The sequence below is a fragment of the Phodopus roborovskii genome, unplaced genomic scaffold, assembly GCF_943737965.1.
Source record: "Phodopus roborovskii unplaced genomic scaffold, PHOROB, whole genome shotgun sequence".
NCBI classification, from domain to species: Eukaryota; Metazoa; Chordata; class Mammalia; order Rodentia; family Cricetidae; genus Phodopus; species Phodopus roborovskii.
The window spans coordinates 17,750,838-17,770,423 of record NW_026126571.1 but is presented as its reverse complement, the minus strand read 5'-3'; the positions used below and the strand labels follow the sequence as shown (position 1 = coordinate 17,770,423).

Below are 19,586 nucleotides of genomic sequence, written 5' to 3'. Positions count from 1 at the left end.
GTGTTGGGATGGGCTTGGCCTGGGAAAGGCCTAGTGATGAGAGAGTTAAGACTTAGAGCTCCTGTGAACGTCTGGAAAGGAAGGACGGGGCTGGTGCTTCAGCTCTGTGGAACTTCTTCAGCAATAGAACCTGAACCGAAAGACTCCTTTGCCCAGGGAAGGCATTGACACTGAGGGGAGAGGCCATCTCTCAGCCTACAGGGTGAGAGCTAGAAGCTGTCCTGCTGAGAGCCCTGACTGCAGCTCTGAGAAGAGGTATTTTTCTTGTCATTCATCTGTGTCCTTTCTGACAACTATCTTTTTGTTTTGTGTGGTTTTGAGACAGGGTCTCTCTAGGTAGCTGTTGTTGGCCTGGAACTTGCTCTGTGTAGACCAAGGCTAGCCTTGAACTTTCAGTCAGTTCCTCTTCCTCTGCCTCCCACCTGCTGGTTTTTAGAGAAACTCCACCATGCTCTGCTGTCAGTATCTTTTGTAGAACTCTGTTAAACTTAAGTAGAGTGTCTCCCTACATTCTGTGAACTTACCAGTATTTATCCAGCCTAAGAGAGGCTATGGGAAACATGCTTATAACCAGACATTTAGAAGTACAGGTGACAACCTATTACTTGGATCGGTGTCTGAAATAGGGGCTATCTACTGGGACTGAGCCCTTAGTTGATGGCTGAGTAGGTAGAGTTAGAATACAATTGAATTATTGGATATCAAAGCTGGACTTTACTGGAAAGTTACTTGGTGTTTGTGCCTGTTTCTAATGCAGTTACAGGAATATTCATTTTGTGCGAATGCAGTAGAAGAGAAACTATACATATATATATATATATGTATATATATATATATATATATATATAGTATAACACCTGTGATACACACTTCAAGTGACATGTGCACTTCAGAAATTATAGAGCAACAGGCTACTTTTAGTTAAAATTTAGTAGCATAACTTGTCATGACTAAATCAAGTAGTACAGTTTAATTCACACCAACCCACTCATTCATCTCTACCATCCAATCTAAGCTAGGAGTAGAATTTATTTGGCATGTATGGTACTGATTTATACAATGAATAAATAGCCACCTTAGGTGGTGGATCCAGTCCAGTCCTGACCTTTTTTGGCTACTTGGTTAATTTCCCTAAATCTACAAACAAGTTATTATTTCTTGAATTCCAGATATAGATACAGATCTTCCTTCCCCCAGGAACATGTATTCAATCTTGCTTCAGGGTTTTCTTGTGGAAGCAGAATACTTATCCCCAGTGTCATAGATACTTATCCTTAATAACTGGTTTTACTCGAGTGCCTTTGGTTTTCAACAAAAAAGCAGTTGGCACCCTTTCCTTCATGCTTTTACTCTAAAAGTGAAAAGATGCAATAACTTGCCAGGATTTACTTTCCCTTTCTGGATCAGAGGTATTCCCTGAAGCTTGGGTTCCAGGAGGGGCTTATTGGCACATCTCGGATTCAGTTAGTCAGACGTCTAAGTTTTAAAAAAATGCTTTTGTATTTTTTTTAAACATTACAGAAATACAACCTTGATTGAGTTGTACAGATTTAATTTAAAATATCCTCAAGATATGTTTTCAAGAAAAAAAGATTATGTTTGCATTGCAATGTAAACATTGAAGAATGTTTATTTTCTTACTTGTCTTTATTTTGAAGCATTTTTTGACTTACTTAAAAATTGCAAATGAACAACACAACAGTCTAGCCCAGAGCGGCCTGGTGATAACCTTGTATGGCTGTAACACACCTGATTGACCAAGCTCATCTTCTCGTGTTAGTACCGTGCTGTAGTACTGGTCATTGCACACTCGATTTCACTTTCTCTTGTCTTTCCGTTGTTTGTTTATTTGTTTTATCTAGGATTGTCTGAATTTGCCACATTATAGTTCTTTCAATATATATAACAGTTTCCAATATATAAAACAGCCTTACTCTACTCATGATTGACACTAGAGAAGATATTAGTCCATTAATAAGTACATTGCAGCTTTGTATGTGATACTTGCTCATGACTGGATTGATAGTCCGTTTTGGGGGGAGAACGATCCCACAAGCATAAAGCTCCTGGCTAGGGGCATCCCGTGACTGTACCAGGGTGTGAGAGGCTGTTGCATCTTCTTATTGATGGTAATCACTTTGGTGAAGGAGTTTACTTTTTGCTTTGTAAGTAAGGTATGTCTTAGGAGACACACTTGAACTGTATTCTTAACACACTTGAACCTGTTTCTTCTTAAACTTCACTTCTGTGTCTTTGGCACACAGTTTTAGAACATGTTGCATCTTGTCGTTGTTTTACTGATATATTTTAAAAGGAGTTTCACCCCTGTGTTTCCAATTGTTTTTTTTTTTTTCTTCTCGAAGGATCAGCTAGCAAACTTAACTCTTTGTATCGGTACTGACTCATGGAATTTTATTTGATATGTTGGGTCAGAATCCAATATTATCCCTATTTGATTTACTGCTCAAATTATCCCAGATTTTTATGCACGATTTAATGCTATGCTGTTTTTTGTTTTGTTTTCTTTTTTTTATTCACCTCTGCCATTATTTTTGGAATTATTCCCTTCTTCTCTCGTGTCGCACGAATTTATAGGCTCATTGTCATGTCTTAAACTTGATGCTTTGGCTATGTTTATTTAGAATGATATTAAAAACTGAGTTTGTTTTTGGTACCAAGTATCTATCCTCTGAGCCTCTGTTTCGTGTTGTGAACAGAATCCAGGTCTTTGAGCTTCTGTCATGCTCTCCCTCTATGTGGTCTCCCTGTAGACTACTACTACATTCAGTTTCTTACGCTAGATAAGACCTGATTAGAGCCGTCAATTTGGATTCTCTCTTGAGAATCCAAGAGGGAAATTCTGAGAGAGAGAGAGAGATAAAACTGGCAAGATTTAGAAGTTTAAGTGACTGCCTAGTTTTAAAATCAAATATTGACATTATAAGTGTTATAAAATGTGCAGTCCACACATTAGCTTCTGATTATTCGGCTCTGGTAAGGAACCAGGAATATTTTATTAGCTGTATACCAACTCATATCAAAATGTATATGAAAGGAATTTGTGTGAACACCAAGGCTTTCAAAGTGTCCTTCCATCAATTATGAAGCCTTTTCCTCTTTAGTGTTATCTTGGGACAAGTCTTTAATCTTGCTTTTTCCTTCTCAAAATAAAAGTCCTTGGCAATATTTTTATTTCCAGTGCTTCCCTCCACCCCTGCCCCCAATTCAGAGCAGAATGTAATACGCACAGAATTTGAGACACCCTCCCTCTATGCTTGATTTTAACCTGTTGGTTGCATTTATAGCAGCAAAGGGTTCAGATATTTCAAATGAATATTTATTCTTTGCTTGTTAGCAGTGGAACAGTACCACAGTGATGTATTTAGCTTGTAGAAACACTAGCAATCAGAATTGTTAAAGACTCAGGCTTTTTTCTTCAAAAGAAAGAAATAGCACCTTCCCCCAGAAGGCTGGAGTGGATGTTGTCTAACAACCTGGTGATCTGTGATGCTACAGAGTCCGCCTTCACTGGAATCCCCCAATATCCTAAGCAATACTTCCTAAGCAATACTCTCAGTCATTAGAACCCATTTTATTCTTATTACAAATCCCTTCTCCCCAGTCAGTAGAACTCATTCTTACAGTAAAAGTGCTTTGTTAAAGAGATGTACTTTGCAAGGGAATTTTGATGTAGCCAAGCTAAAAATTTTGTTTTGATATTTGTGATGTGGAAACTTTCCCCCAACATTTTACAGTGTTTAAATGTGTAAGAAAAATAAACCGCTTGATCAGACTTCAGAAGCTTTAACCTAGCACAGGCTAAAGTTGTGCTGACCTGAGTTCTGTCCTTAATCCCACCCTGATCATTTCCTGCATAAGGCTTGCAAGGACCTCCCTCACCCCACCCCCACACGATGCATTATTGGATTTGAAATGATGTGCACAGGGGTTAGAGGTTTCTCCTGCTATAATTATGGGTACCACTATTTTTTTTTTTGAACACACACCTGCCATAAAATACATGTAGGCTTCATAATTTTGTAAATAGTGCTGCTGCTGAGCTCTGATTTTCTGTTTATGTCTACTGACATCTGATTATGATTACATTTGTTGAGTTATAAATTGGAAGTGAACAGGAATATGGACCTTGTTGTGTAGACTTGTATTAGACACATTTAAGAGTCTTGAGGAAGGACCAGGTGGTAGACCCCCTTGCTGTGCATCTTCCTGTAAAATTCTGATTCAGAAACTCAACTTCATATTTGCCTGGTTCTCTTGTTTTTGCTTTGCATCTGAGGATCTAAAATTCTGTGACCACCCCATCCCCTCACTCTGCTCTTCTTCCCATGATGCCAGTGTGACCTTTCATAGCTGCCCATCTTCCCATAATGCCAGTTAGGGTTAGAGTCCTTAGATGGTATTGCTCAGGATTTGTCTTTACCTTTCACAAATCTGAAGCTAAGTTTCTCCATTTGTGTTAATTTGTTTGTAGTTTAGTAATAACAACTATAATATTTCTAGTGGAGCTTTAACATGTCATCCTTACCATGATGGCTAGTGATTTTAATAACTGTGGCACATTGTGAGTCTTTTCATTAATAGGAATCCTTGAGAATAGGATATGAGATCTAAAGGATCTCCTCATATACATTGTTAGGCCCCTTCATGTTTAGTAGCTATAATCTGCTGGCAAATTATTTTTATAGATTTATGGCTTACATTTTGAATTATCTTTTTGTCTTTTTGAGACAGTGCCTCCAGTAGCAAATGCTGGCCTTGAACTGACTAAGTAGTAGAGGATGGTCTTGAACTACTGACCCTCCTCCTTCTCTCTCCCAAGTGCTGGGATTATAACTGTGTTATGTCCTGACTTTTGTTGTTTCTTTTTATGAGATAGGGTCCCATGTAGCTCATGGTACCTTCAGACTCTCCTTTTGGATGATAATAGCCTTGAACTCCTGGGGGCAACCATTTCTAGCTCATAAATACAACTTTTTGAAATTGTGTTTTTATTGAAACTTTAGCACATTTATCATTTGGTGTGTGTGTGTGTGTGTGTGTGTGTGTGTGTGTGTGTATGGATTCATGTCTAGAAGTCAGACAACAACTTCTGGGAGTTGGTTTTCTCCTCCCACTGCCTGGTTCCCAGGGAATGACCTCAGGTCATGTGACTTGGTGGCAAGTTCCTTTAACTGCTGATCCTGACTTATAGAAATTGTAGGTTTTCAGTGTACCCTAAAGGAAATGCATGTATGAGCAGGAGTCTTACATTTAGGTATATAATAAGAGATAGCTGAAGGTAAAGAACTCAGCAAGAACATTCTTGTTCTGTGACCTCGGCTAAGTTGTTAAAGCTGTATCTCAAATACTTGTACCTGTAATTAGTGACCTTTGGGACTGTGAGGAGAGCTTTGGAGAGTACTGTGAAGGGTTGTAGCCATTTAACTTGATCTTACTCTTCTTTTGTTGTTTTTCTATTGGTATTTGAAATACTGAACAAAATAGTATGGAACTTACTTAAATAACAAGTGTGATGCTTTAAAAAGTTTCTTTTTAGAGCTCAGGTCTAGTTCCTTGGGATTCACCTCATTTGTTCTGCATGAGGAAAACGATTGGCTTCAGCCAATAGAAAAGAGTTGTGAAAACAGAAGTATTTCTTTCAGCCTATACCAACTCTGCCTACACTACAGGTTTGTTATTCTCAGAGAGAAGAGTTACCTGGGTGATGTTTACTTTAAATTTTATTTAAGTACTTGATAATTTTGAAGGAAATATAATTGTATTTTAAAACTTTTAAAATGCTGTGTGAGTGTGATTCTGTTGTGTTTAGCTGTAATACTAAAAAAACAAATTTCTTTAAAGACTTGTATTTGTGGACTCCTTTTCGTGTCAAGAACTGGGGTTTGGGTAAATCATTTCTTATATAAATTGTTGGCTCACAGTTGCTAACTTTGAGCTTTGGCCAGTGTGCCTGTAGCTGGTGCTTCCTGATCTCCTTAATTTAGATTCAGGGTCAGGAGTCAGTCCCTGGATGACTGCATACAGTGTTATGGAGGAAAATCTCTTCTCCCATCTCAGGTTGAGTATTTGGAGACTTGTGATTGAACTGAGAAGAACCAGATCAGTAACAGAAATTATCACTACACATTAAGAGAAAACTATAAATCAAAGGCAAAGGTTAGAATTGGGGCCCATTTATTTACTTGTTTATTATTTGAGACAGGGTTCCACCATGCCCAACCTGACCTGAATTCCCGAGATCCTCCTGCCTAAGCCTGCTGAATGCTAGGATAACAGGCCTGTGCTTCACAATAGTGAAATGGGGTGTGGGAGGGTTGGAGAAAACGACTCCCCACAGACCTAGAATGACTTTAAGATAATTAGGTCTTGGGCCTACACAATTCCTCTGCATAAAGCCACTTGCCTCCCTGCTTGATAACCTGAGTTCAGTCCCCGGACTGCACATAGTCGAAGGAAAAGAGCTGACTCTCACAAGGTGGTCTTTGACCTCCATATGAGTGCATGTGTGCACTCACACACGTACACAATACTGCCCACAAATAAGTGTAATAGGATATTTTTTAGGACAGTAGATAGAGGTTGCAATCGTTCTTTGACAGTGTCTGTAATTGGAGCAACGCCCCCCTACACACACACACACACACACACACACACACACACACACACACACACATCTCTAGAAAGGGTTTGTGACAAAAGACTTCCTTTTGGAGGCTTTACTTTCAGGCAGCTAGGGGATTTGGAGGAATTGGAGTGAGTGCTGTAAGCTCAAAGTTATAGCCCTCCTCCTAATCCTCTTTGGCCTCGGGCCTTAACTCCTTGTGAGTGTGTCCAGGCCTCTCCTGTGAACTCTGGCCCATTTGACAACCTAGTTTATCGCTGCTGAGTGTCTGCCAAGGCATTTCAGTGATTGAGAATCGTAGGCAGTGTGTGAGTTGGTCAGAATGTCTAACTGGAAGGAGTAGGCTGGCAAAGTAAGAGTGAAGGGAAATGTCCCCAGTCATAGGTTGGTAAATTGAGAGGATGCTTGACTGGGTTAGTGAGGAAGGGAGCTTTAGGATGGGAAGCCACAGACAGGCATTTCTCCTATGGACTCTGCAACTGTTCTGGCTACCGAGCTTTAAACTTTAAAGCTGTGTGCTGGTGATGCTGTACAACATCTCTTACTTGTATTCCTTACTAAGTCTAGCTCTGTGGAGGCCGCAGGAAACCCCACAGCACAGTATAGCTCTTGTGTTATTTGTACGGTAGTAAAGCTGTACTTTTCCCTTCAACTACATGCAAAGTGTATAAATACACATTTTAATAATGTAAACTTACATTTCTAAAGGGAGCTGATATTTCTGTAGATTTTTGTCTGTGATGGTTCATTCTTGGGAAGACTTACTCTTACCCACCATGGCTCTCTTGCCCTCAACTGCCCAAACTTGTGACCAGAGCCCCGAGCTCTTCTCTTTCACCCAAGAAGGGAGAATGTCCTCAACCATCTGGCCTCTCCTAAAGTATCAGTTTTTATCATGTGTGAAATTTCTATGCAGAGTAAACCAAACCTTAAACTTTTCCACTCAGCGCCCCTTTTTTTTAAACCTGAGAAACCTTCTAATATAGTAACTGATAGGGTATGTGGTTCTATGGGTATGCAAATCAACATTTACTGATAATAAACATTAATAAAACTATTTTATTTTAGTTTTATGTTTTATTTTGAGAATTTCATACACAGTACTTTATTTACATTTTTTTATCCCTGCTTCTCCCCTCTCCAACTCCTCTTTTGTGTCTTCCTCTCTCAAATTATTAACTTCTTTAATTGGTGTGTGTGTGTGTGTGTATGTGTGAGGTGGGTACACAAAACCCACTGGATCCATTGAATGTTGCTCTTATGTATACATGTTTAGAGATGACCACTGCAGATTAGACAACCTACCACTCAGGGTAGGAGAAAAGTGATTGTCCCTTCCCAGCAGCCATTAATTGCTATAGTTTCTTCATCTAGGGGCGGGACCTTGTGAGGTTTTCCCCATCTACATTGGCAGGTGTTGTCATGCAGGTCTCGTTTAGGCTGGGATATTGGTGTGATTCATGGGTGCAGCTTTCCTGTCAAGTATAGAAGACATTATCTCACTGCAGTTGCCCTGGCTCTCTGGCTTATGGTCCATCCATCCCATCACTTCGGATGATCCCTGAACTTTAGGTCTTAGAGATGCAAACAGTAAGTGCTTCAGAAAAGACACCACCTTCAACAAATGGTGTTGGAAAACAGGTTGTCCATGTAGAAGAATGAAATTAAGCTGGTATATATCACCATGCACAAAAACCAACTCCAAGTGTATTAAAGACTTTAGTATGAAACCTGAAATGCTGAAAACACTAGAAGAAAACACAGGTGGTACTCCCTAAAATATAGATGTAGGAAAGGACTTTCTGAATAAGATCCCATTTGCTCAGGAATTCAGGTCAACAATTGACAAATAGCGCCTTGGATCAAAGACCTTAGAAGAGATGGCTGTGAACCTCTGTGTGGATGCTGGGAATCAAATCCAGGTCCTCTGGGGGAGCAAACCAGTACTCTTAACCTGTGAGCCATCTCTCTAGCTCACCTTTATGTTTGTTTAGGAGTAGAAAATTGCACCTTTCCCTCCCCCCCCCCCCAGTTCATAACATACAGTAGTCAATTCTAAGCCAAGGTATTCCGGGCAGCATTTATTGCTGTTGTTTGGTGATGGCATATGCAATGCTCAGGGCATGTGTTATGTGATGATACATGTGAGCTGTGCTAGGAAAACCATAGATTCATTAATGTGTTTGATTTTGAATGTGAATTTATTTTGGGTCATTTATTCAGATACCCTTTACTGTTGCCAAATTTTGTGTGGTCCCCTCATTTGGTTCCAGGACTACATATATAGCACTGAGACTCATTGTAGAAGATGTATATAAATAATAAACCTTTTCCTTTTGTTGACTGGGACTTTTGTTTGTTGTTTCGTATGTGTCCATGTCCATATGTGTGCCTATACACAAGCAGGCATATGTGTGGAGGTCAAAGACTGATGTTGGATCTTTCTCAATTGCTCTTATTGTTTTGAGACAGGGTCTTTCACAGATCTTTGAATTTGCTGATATGGCTAGACTGGCTAGAAAGCCCTGGGGAATCCTCCTGTTTCCACCTTCCTAATGCTGAGATTACAGGCACCCCTGCCATTTTTGCATAGTTGGTGGAGACTGAACTCAGGTCCTCATGATTTAATAGCAAGCACTGCACTCACTGAGCCATATCTCATTTTGCTTTTTATTCATTTGCCTATTTTTGCCTGTACTTATTTTCTTGTGTCCCTGTGTACATGTATACATTTGTGCATGTCAACTACAGTAGAGAAGTACCCGTGGAGGTCAGAGGACAGCTTGTAGTAGTTGGTCCTTTCTTTCTGCCATCTGTGATAAGAGGTTGAACTCAGATTGCCAAGCTTGGCAGGAATCTGGAGGCAGGAACTGGAGTAGCATCCTTGGAGGTGTGTATCTCCTCCTGGCTTGTTCATTTTCTTTCTAATACAACCCAGGACTTCTTAACCAGAGGCAACACCATCCATAGTGAGTTGGGCTCTCCCATATCATCAGTCAAGAAAGAATGTGCCCCATAGGCTTGCCCATTGGGCATTCTGGTGGGGGAGTTTTTTTGTTTTTTGTTTTTTGTTTTTTTCAGTTGAGATTCCCTCTTCCAAATTAACTCTAGCTTGTATTGACATAAAATTAAGTCAAGATGTACATATTATGGGGATTTCTCCCCATCTCTTGTCCTAAGATCACTTCTACTGTGATGTGAAGGTTTGGACCACTGTCACTGGACAGGCTCCAAACCTATATTCTTAAGCAGTCTCAGAGTATTCTCAGTGCTGGAATCTTTAAGGTGGACGTGTCAAATGATGGATGCATGAGAACCACTGATCAACAGGAGATGTTTTAAATGCAAGGAATAATTTTTGAAGTTAAAACCCATGGATTATATGGTTTTTTTTTTCTTTTCCGTTTAAAAGTCAGAATTACTCCAAAGTGACTTGAGACCTCTACCTCATCGTCAGTATTGTTATCTTGGCGTTCATGGCAGCAAATCATTTGAGCCATTTCCCTGGTGGCTCTGTGGCTGTGAGGTAGAGAATATCTCTCTATGGGCAAGAATGTCTGTAGGAAAAACAAATGTAAGGGTCCAGAGCTGAGCCTGGCTACCCCTGTGTCCGCCAGCATGTACAGTAGTTAACAAGTGGCTGAGGACAGGGCCTACCTGTGTATCGCCCTACTTGTGTGTACTTTTCATTATATGCTCTCTGATTAGAAAGCAGCATGTGATTAAGAGTATGGTAAAAAAAAAAGAGAGAGAAAATTCTTACTTTTGAAGCAGATTAACATAGCAGGATAAAGAGAAGAGAAATGGTCAACTTATACAAACAAACAAACAAAAAAGTGAGGTCTTACTACTGAGAAAACAAGAGGCTATGAACTGGTGATGCCTGTCAACCCCAGAGAAGGCAGACGGGAAGGGGAAAAAGGCCATGATCCAATTTAGGATTTTCAGCTTGGTTAAGATTCATAAATAGTCCAGATAACTGGAGTAAGCCAAGAGATTTATAAATATACATATATGTGTGGGTGCATATATACACACACATGTACATATATATGCATGTGTATATACATATATACACATACACACATATATACATACGTATGTATATATGTATACATACGTGTGTATATATGTATACATACACATATATACATATATATGTGTATGTGTTTGTGTGTGTTATCTAGGGACATACAGTCTTTACAGGAGGCCTGGGATACAGAAAATGAGAAAATTCCACTTGATTTACAGCTCTATAGAAACCAGGAAACAAGGTAGGAGGCTGAATTTTGTCACAGCAAGGTCTGGATATGGTCTTGACGTGTTTGTTCTTGGTGTTTAAAAAACAACATGAGAGCAAGAATCGGTTCCCATTCTCCCTTCTTCCAAGTCTCCCTCTGGTTACACCTGTCTAATCCTTTGGGTTGGAACTCTCCAATCAGGAAGGCTCTGAGCCTGTGAGGGAGGTTGTAGAACTCTTGTTAGGAGTTACATGGCTGCTTAGCCCTGAGAATGCAGACTCAACCCAGTTACTGGGAAGACAACAACACACACTTCTGATGTTGTAACCAGTTGATCAATTCTAGCTGATTCTCTGCCGGCATTTGATCATTTCATTGGTTCTTTAGTTCAAGTTGTAGCCTTTAATTAGTTAAAATGTAACGAAAGTCTCATTCCCATCTTAAGGCAATGACCAGTTTAAGTCAGGTGATCTGTGTGTTCTTGATTCTTTTACTGTGTCCTGGGAGAAGGGTAGAAAGTGGCTGGTCACACTGGGGTTGGTGGTAGGAGATCTGATTGATGTGTTTGCATTGACAAATCTTGTTCTCTGAAGATGTGGATAGTTACAAGATTGAGTCAAGCTGTAAAAGTTCTTAATCAAATGTGCCTTTTGATTGCTTCAGGTGAATAGAACTTAGACTAATTATTACTATTTATTGTGTTCAAGTATTTCCCTGCATATCCTAAGGGTTATACTACCTCTTTGATAGTCTACTTCATTTTCAGACATGAACAGAGCGGCAAATGCTAAGTTTAGGGCATAGAAACATTATTCGGAGATTACTGTGCTTTTGTGCCATTTTGCCTTGGCACACCTTTGAATTCCTTTGTATTTATACTGCTTGTTGCTTTTGGAACTTCATTCTGGGACTTGAAACTCTTCATGGTCTCTCTCTGCTTGCCTTTTCCAGAATTCTCCTTGTCTCCTAGTCCTGCCTATCTTCCTGCCTCTATTGGGCAAACAATGTTTTATTCATCAACCAATAAGAGAAATATAAATACAGAAGGACATCCCCCATCAGAGAGCACTCTCCTGAGTCTGACTGTTCAGCTAATAACAATATTATAAACTCTAGTACAAACAATGATAAGATGTGACAAGGTATTTTTCATGTAGTCTGAATTTAAGTTTTATTATATTCCTTTAAAGCTAGGCAAGATGAAAATTTACCCATCTTTTTTTTTCTGCTTGATTAGTTTTGGGTACTTTCCCCATTCAGCTGACTGATTAAGGTCTTATCTCTTAGGCATTTGCTAGCTAGTGGTAGTAGAAGTACTCAAAATTATGTTTGTCCTTTGTTACCTGGCGTAAGGTGGTCTTATCCCGGTGCTGTGAGAAGAATGTCCATTTGAAAGGAATCTACAAATTATAGAACACTTTAAAACTTATTTTAAAAGTACCATTATCTGTGTTGATCTTATTTATTCATACTATGAATTTACGGTTGTTTTTCCCTCTGTAGAAAGGCAGAAATCTGAAAGATGTCTTCCAGTAATGACCAAGTTTTAGTACCAATGCCCCAGAGAAACACCAATGGCCTTCCTGGAATGAACTCCAGTGACATGACGAAGACGCTTACTGGAGATGTGTTAAGTTTTCATCACATCTCTTACCGAGTGAAAGTGAAGAGTGGCTTTTTATCCCGGAAAACGGTTATGAAAGAAATACTCTCGGATATCAAGTATGTGTATGCGCTCTTTCAAAGACTGCTTTATTTACCTAGAGTGACCTTTACAGGACTAATGTTATCAACAAGTTGTTGTGAACACTTCATGTCTTTGTACATATATATATATATATATATATATATGTATATACACACACACACACACACACACACATATATATATATATATATACACATCCTTTCATTTATTTGGTCTAATATCTTAATTTATCAATGGAACTTAGTTTAAGTGATACATGATAACATAAATATGACATTTACTAGTAAGATTATCTTAATTCCTGGCTTGTCTTGTTTTGTTTTAGTTTAAAAAATTTTTCCTTAGAAGTCCCAAGCTGTAATCTTAGCAGTCAGGAGGTTGAGTAGGGAGGGTTTCTGTGTGTTGGAGACCAATTGGGGCTATATAGTGAGTTCTATGCTAGCCTGGGCTATAGGGTAGGCAACTGCTTCACATAAAAATCTCAATAGGAAAAACGTAGATTCCTTTATTCCATAATTTATGAATGCCTGCTAGGTTCTTGATGTTATAATATATTTTTTCCTGTTCTCGGAAACTTTGTATTTTAATTAGAAATTCAGAAACTGGAGTCCTTTCCCTGTGTTAATTTGTCCTCTGACAGAGGACAAGAAGATGCATGAAAGTGGTCTCTCTGAAACAGAGGAATGGGTGCATCAGAATTAAGTGCGCGTGTATGTGTGCGCACGCGTGCCTGCGTGTGTCTGTCCGAGAGTAGGGAAATACCCCTCCTTCAAAACTGACATTCACAGCTCTTGTCTGTAAACAAAATACGACAAAAGGATGGACTGTTGCCCACTAAAATGCAATAAACTTAACAGGGATCCTCCAAGGAGAGTTCATTTTATGCATTCAGAGAGCAAAGTCTTTATGTATCACAGTTCTTACTGGAGGAGGCATCTTACATGTTATTGAGGGAGGACCACACACGGAAAGGCTGTAAAGCAATAAATAAGAGTAGGGAATGGCTGAGGTGGATGACGGGAGGGTGGAGGTAGGGTGGGGAAGATAGGAAATTGTAGGTCACAGTAGAACAGAGGTCATCAGCCTACACTTTCTATACGGGGCAGATAGTAGGTAGCTTTAGCTTTATGAGTCACACAGCAGTGCTGTCACTGAGCTCTGCTTTGTGGCATGAAGCTGACGCAGCTCTGAAAACATAGTTCTATCCAAATCACCATTGGTGCACACAGAGAACAGCTATAGTGGGCTGATCTATGAGGCCTCAGATTTTAGTTTTTCATTTATCTGCTTGTTTTCTTAGCTTATTCCATCTCCTACAGGAGGACGTCTCTGTCCATAGCATACACAAATAATGGTGAGTGAGTGGAGTTAGAATTAACCACTGTCCCTGATTAGAATTCTTGGGATCCAATTTTATTATTTTCTTTAATGTTAGAATTTAGTGTAAGTATAAGCTAACCCCAGAGACCTATTAAGCTATCATGGCACAACTGATTTCAGTTTTTGCTTACATCGTTCTGAATTTCTAAGTATGCTTTTTTAAATACTGAAATAATTTTGTGGCAATGAACACTTACTTTTCAATTTTTAAGCAGTTGCTAGGTAGCTATTGATAGGAGGCACATTAAGAGGTATAAATAGATGCACACTGAAAGTTCAGCCAGGCTTCTCTGTATTTGTATGTTGGACGTATATATTGAAGGTGTAGCACAATAAAAGAATAAGAGATTATTCTATGTTACAACTTGATTGACGCTTAATGACCTGTTATTATGTTTGTCTGATATTTCACTGAGAGGTACATCAGTTAACAAGCAAAGCAAGATGTACATTTCACCTTAACCCCCAGCAGCCGTTGTATAATTGTGACACGTCAGGCATGGCAGACAGTGAGTGGTGAGTTCCTCTTGTATTTAAGTGCCGTGAAACAGGTGCACTGGAGAGGTAAATCCTCTTGACAATGTATAATCATAAGAAAGGTATTTCTAGTCATCATTTTAACAAAACAGTTGGCAGTTCTGACTTTCCACTTGGAATAGATACCATGTTCTCTGTGGAATACATCTTGACCTACTTAACAGTTCTAGGGTCCGAACACGACACCAGGGCATTGGATAGGACAGCTTGGGCTTCTCTTTGGCATTCCTGTGCAGCTGTAATGGGCCTACCCTTGATTCTTCTTTCTCTTGTTCATTTTATTTCCCCATCCTACTTGTCACCTTTCAGGTATCATCCATATTTTCTTAGATATCATCACAGTCAATGTTGTTGTAATTTTCCATCTTAGTCGATCTAAACATCCCTTTGGGTTGTTCAGAAAGATGGCTGTCATTGTATAAATAATTATTAAACATTTCACAGGGAAGGAGGCAATCTATTTCTGAGAGTTCGTGTTACTGATTCCCTGTAGAATTAGTAATGTTCTTTTCATTGGTGTGTGTGTGTGTGTGTGTGTGTGTGTGTGTGTGTGTGTGTGTGTGTGTATAAAGGGAGACAGAGAGAGAGAGATTTTGTTTAATCTGATTAGATTTTAGTAATGAGATCAATACTCGCTAGTATTCTACAAATGTTGATTTATTGCTCTAAACTTGGCTAGGTGGTAAGTGAAACAATTTCAAGATACTTATTAGCTTTACTGAAAAACTTTTATTACTTTATGTTGTTTTAAAGGATACAGGAGGAATACCACATCTTTACAAATCTTCCTTCCTTGTTTTGAGAATCCATTACTTTAAGAATCTTATATTAGAATTTTTCTTACTTAAAAGAACTTAAGTTGCTGTCCTGGGATGGAGCCCAGGGCCTCATGCATTATAAGCATGAGCTCTACCACTGAATACTATCCTCGACTCAACTTCAGGAACCTGGGACATTGGTATGCCATTTTCAAAAGATTAAATTGTTTCAAAGCAAGTTACAAAAGAATAATAAAAGAAAGGAATTTAGAAGGACCTGGCTATTATACAGGGACTCATGGTCAGTAGCCTTTGGAATAGACTTCTAGCATTAGCGATTCTTCGCTTATCATTAAGAAGTTGTGCTGGTTTGCTATTTCATTCCCCTTTGTTAGTGTGTGAAGAGCAGATGTTAAGTTTGAAGAATGTCATGTAAAATACAACATGAAAACAATATGGTTTTGTTTCTAGTGGGATCATGAAACCTGGCCTCAATGCCATTCTGGGACCCACAGGTGGAGGCAAGTCTTCGTGAGTATAACATACATATACATAAGCCTTTTCTGTTTGTTAAATATCCCATTTATATACATAGGTGTTGGCTGATTATTAGCAGTGTATATGTGGTCATAGGTGCTGTGATTAATATGGGGTTGAACTGTCTCATGATTTTGTCCTAGGACCAGAAAGACATCATTAGGTCAGCTTTAGTAATAGCACATGATGAAGTGATTGGTATGCAGTGATAGAACGTACTATTAGTGAGGAGGTAAAAGAATGAATATTAAAAATAAAGGCATACAGAGAAAGTATAATTGAAGTCATGAGTACTAGTTAAGTTAGCATGTTGCCTGGGTTGTGTTCTCCAAGGTCCATTAGCCGAAAGGGTCATTGCGGGAGGGCTTGCTATGTAAAGCAGTGTCTCCATGCTTTTATACTTGGGGGTTTCTTGTAGCACATAATGAGAAGGAAGTGGAGAATTTAAAGCATGTAAACTGAATTTTTGTTTAGCTTTCCTTGTTTGATTTTGAGACAGGATCTCAACTATGTAGCTCTGGCTAGACTGAAACTCACTCTGTAGACTCGGTTGGCCTTGAACTCATACAGGTCATCCTACTTCTGCCTCCTTAGCGCTGGGATGAAAGGCTGTGCCACCATGCTCAGCCCATTCATTTGTTGTTAAGATATAAATTTATCAACTAGTTAAGTCTGAACATTAGCAGAATTTGCATTTGGAACAGCTAAGCAAACAAGGCCTGTGTGGAAGGAAAGACTATCCTCACCACGTATACGTCCTTTACAGGTTATTAGATGTCTTAGCAGCAAGGAAAGATCCACGAGGATTATCTGGAGATGTTCTGATAAACGGCGCACCTCAACCTGCCAATTTCAAATGTACTTCCGGCTATGTGGTTCAAGTGAGTATAAGTGGATTAGGGTGTCATATGCATGTTATATGTGCAAGTGCATTTGCTTATAGTTTAATTTAATGTATAACGTGCTCATAGGACCAATATATTTCCATCAGATTTTCATAATCTTTCATTACATTGGGGGTGGTGTTAAAGACAGAGAAAACCTGAAGTATGGCCCTTGTGGGGCAGTGGTATCAGTTCTGGCTGCTATCTAATTTCCAAGGAAAAGTTTATCTTTCTTTTACCTTCTTTCTTCCCGTTGTAGATGCCTTCGCTAAATCCTTCTGCCAGTCTAGTAGCAGTCATTATATTACATGTGTCCTGTTTGGTGTACAGCCGGGCAATGAAAATGATTCCATTAAACTTTGTAGGTGTCTCTATATGCAGCTACTGCAACTTAAGATAATGCGCAGGTTGCCATTGCCAGCATTTTATTCTGGATGTATTTTGTGTATGGATTGAACTATATACTCAAATGAGGGTTATAGAAAAGACTCGCATATCTCACTAAAATGCCACCTTGCCTTAAGGATGATGTCGTGATGGGCACCCTGACAGTGAGAGAAAACTTACAGTTCTCAGCAGCCCTTCGGCTTCCAGAGACTATGAAGAACCATGAAAAAAATGAACGGATTAACATAGTCATTAAAGAATTGGGTCTGGACAAAGTAGCAGATTCCAAGGTTTGTAAACCCCTCCTAGCATCGTAGACAGGAAATAGCCTTGTGTGGGCAATGGGGTGTGGTCCAGTGGGGAAAAGTGTCACTCACGTGGCTTTTTCTCTATGCCTTTCCACAGCACCATTCATCAAGTCACAACTTACAATGTATCTACACCAACTGTTCTGCTAGCAAGATTCATATTCTGCATGAGTCATTTTCTGTGATTTTACTTACAAACTAGTGGTTGATCACAGTAGGACTTACTATTCATCCGATTTTCTTAAGTTACTTTTCCCTATGGAGTCTCTCTTTTGACTATTTCTCCCCCTTCTAGCTCTACTTCCTTCCTTATCTACGGCCAGTATTTCTTTCCAACTTCTACAGGCTATGCTGTGTTAGGGTTTAGAGAGTAACCGAAAGGGAGAGGCTGCTTCTCCTTTGGAGTGTTATACGGGATTAGGAAGAGGAACTGAGGCAGTGGGTGACCTTCCCAAATGACGAGTCCCTATAGTTTTGCTAAGCAGACATTTGAGCATTGGGTGAAAATACAGTGGCTGTCGTTGAACCCTCTCCTGCCCATAATTATTTTCCTCCGTAGAGGCAATAATAGTGAGTGTAGGGAACTTTTAACTCCTCTTGGTACTTGCTAGCAGTCTTTCATGTGCTATGTGTTTTGTTGGGAAAAATGACCTTAGGATGACACTGTTTGACTCTATTTCTGATTTACTGTGTTGACTTTGCTATGGCCCTGTTTACCTGCTTGGTTTTGTCTTTTCTAAAAAACCTCTTCTTCCCTCTGTCATTTTTTTTCTTCGTTTTGTGTATATGTGGCGCTGCTTACTGTTGCTTGGGCCTCTCTCACGCTAAGCAAGTGCTGCGTTACCAGACTATCCCTCCATTCGTTCTTTACCTTTAGGCAATCACTGCTATGAGTTGCTTGTTTGGGTTTCCAGGAGAAATATATGGAGATGCGTACTGATTCTTGAGAATTAATATAATATAAATTATTATTTTGTTTCATAACACATTAAGCATAACAAACACAGAGAAAATAGTCTGTTTACTATAATGTTAAAATTGTTAGATAATCATGCAATTGTTAATACTGTTCTTATAGACTTCAATTGTTAGCATCTTATGCCATAATCTCTTCTGCTATTTCTTATTGGAGTAGTTTAAAGGAAACTTCATAGTCCTTTACCCTTCAATATATGTTATCTACATGGACATGGGAATAGGACTGCAGCTCCATGGTAGAACATGTGCTTAGCTTATGTGAGGCTCCAGATCCTATCACTATCACTTAAAATGAATGAATAAATACATAAAGGAGGATATTTACCTACTTCCCACAATGCCATTTTCAACTAACAAAATGAAAAAATAAAACCATATATGCATTCTCTTTTGCTACATTATATTCAAAAGTTTCTCATAATTCAGTTTTTATTAGGACCCGTTAAGGTTCCTGAACAACATTAGACTGTAGCTTCTTGAACTTGTGTGACTTCAGACTCATTTACCACCTTCTGCATCCCTTCTCCCAACCCTTCCTGCTGCCCTCCCCACACAGTGACAGTGAGTGGCTGAAAAGGTTGAGCCAGCTTTTCTGTGAAATCTGGATTTGTCTGAAAAGATGAGTCAGGACTCTACAGGTAATCAGAGTAGAGGCAGCATCAAATTGGAGACCAAAAAGAGCTTAGCATAGTCTTGTAGAGTGGGAACTTTACTCTCCCACCTCCTCTAAGTCCACTTAGGGATGATGGAGGACCTGGGGAGTGAGGTTTAGATGCTGAATGATCAATGAGTTCCTGTCAGTGTGCTCCCTTTTCCTCTTTATTTATTTCAGACTAAATTTTTACTGTATCTTTTAGTGTTCCAATTCGTTTGCTACCTTAAAGCAAAGAATGAGCTGAAAGAATAGCTTGGTTGGTAACCTGCTTGCCTTGCAGGCATGAGGCACTGACTTCAGTCCTCAGCGTCCATGTTTAACAAGCCCCAGGTGGTGGTGAACATTGTAACCTTAGCACTGAGAGGGAGGGCAGGTGGATCCCCGGAACCTAGCCAACTTGATGAGCCAGTGCAAAACACTGCCTCAAAAAATTAACTGGGTGGCTTCTGAGGAATAAGAGACTGTTAAACCCATGGCTTCATTTCACATCAAGGCTCCCTTGTGGCTCTAAGCAGAGGTCTAGCTTACTCCTCTGGCAAAACAGAAACTGCCTTCTCCCTTCTCCCAGGT

At 39.4% G+C, this 19,586-nt stretch overlaps 1 protein-coding gene across 1 annotated transcript in view; it reads left to right on the top strand.

The window, feature by feature from the left end:
* The first annotated feature begins 12,391 nt into the window (after nt 1-12,391).
* LOC127235583 (broad substrate specificity ATP-binding cassette transporter ABCG2) overlaps nt 12,392-19,586 on the top strand; it is a 29,123-nt gene continuing 21,928 nt past the window's right edge. The window contains exons 1-4 of the mRNA XM_051202924.1: nt 12,392-12,606; nt 15,739-15,798; nt 16,571-16,685; nt 17,213-17,365. Coding sequence (XP_051058881.1) covers nt 12,407-12,606; nt 15,739-15,798; nt 16,571-16,685; nt 17,213-17,365 — 528 coding nt within the window. The 5' untranslated portion in view covers nt 12,392-12,406. The remainder of the gene's footprint in view (nt 12,607-15,738; nt 15,799-16,570; nt 16,686-17,212; nt 17,366-19,586) is intronic.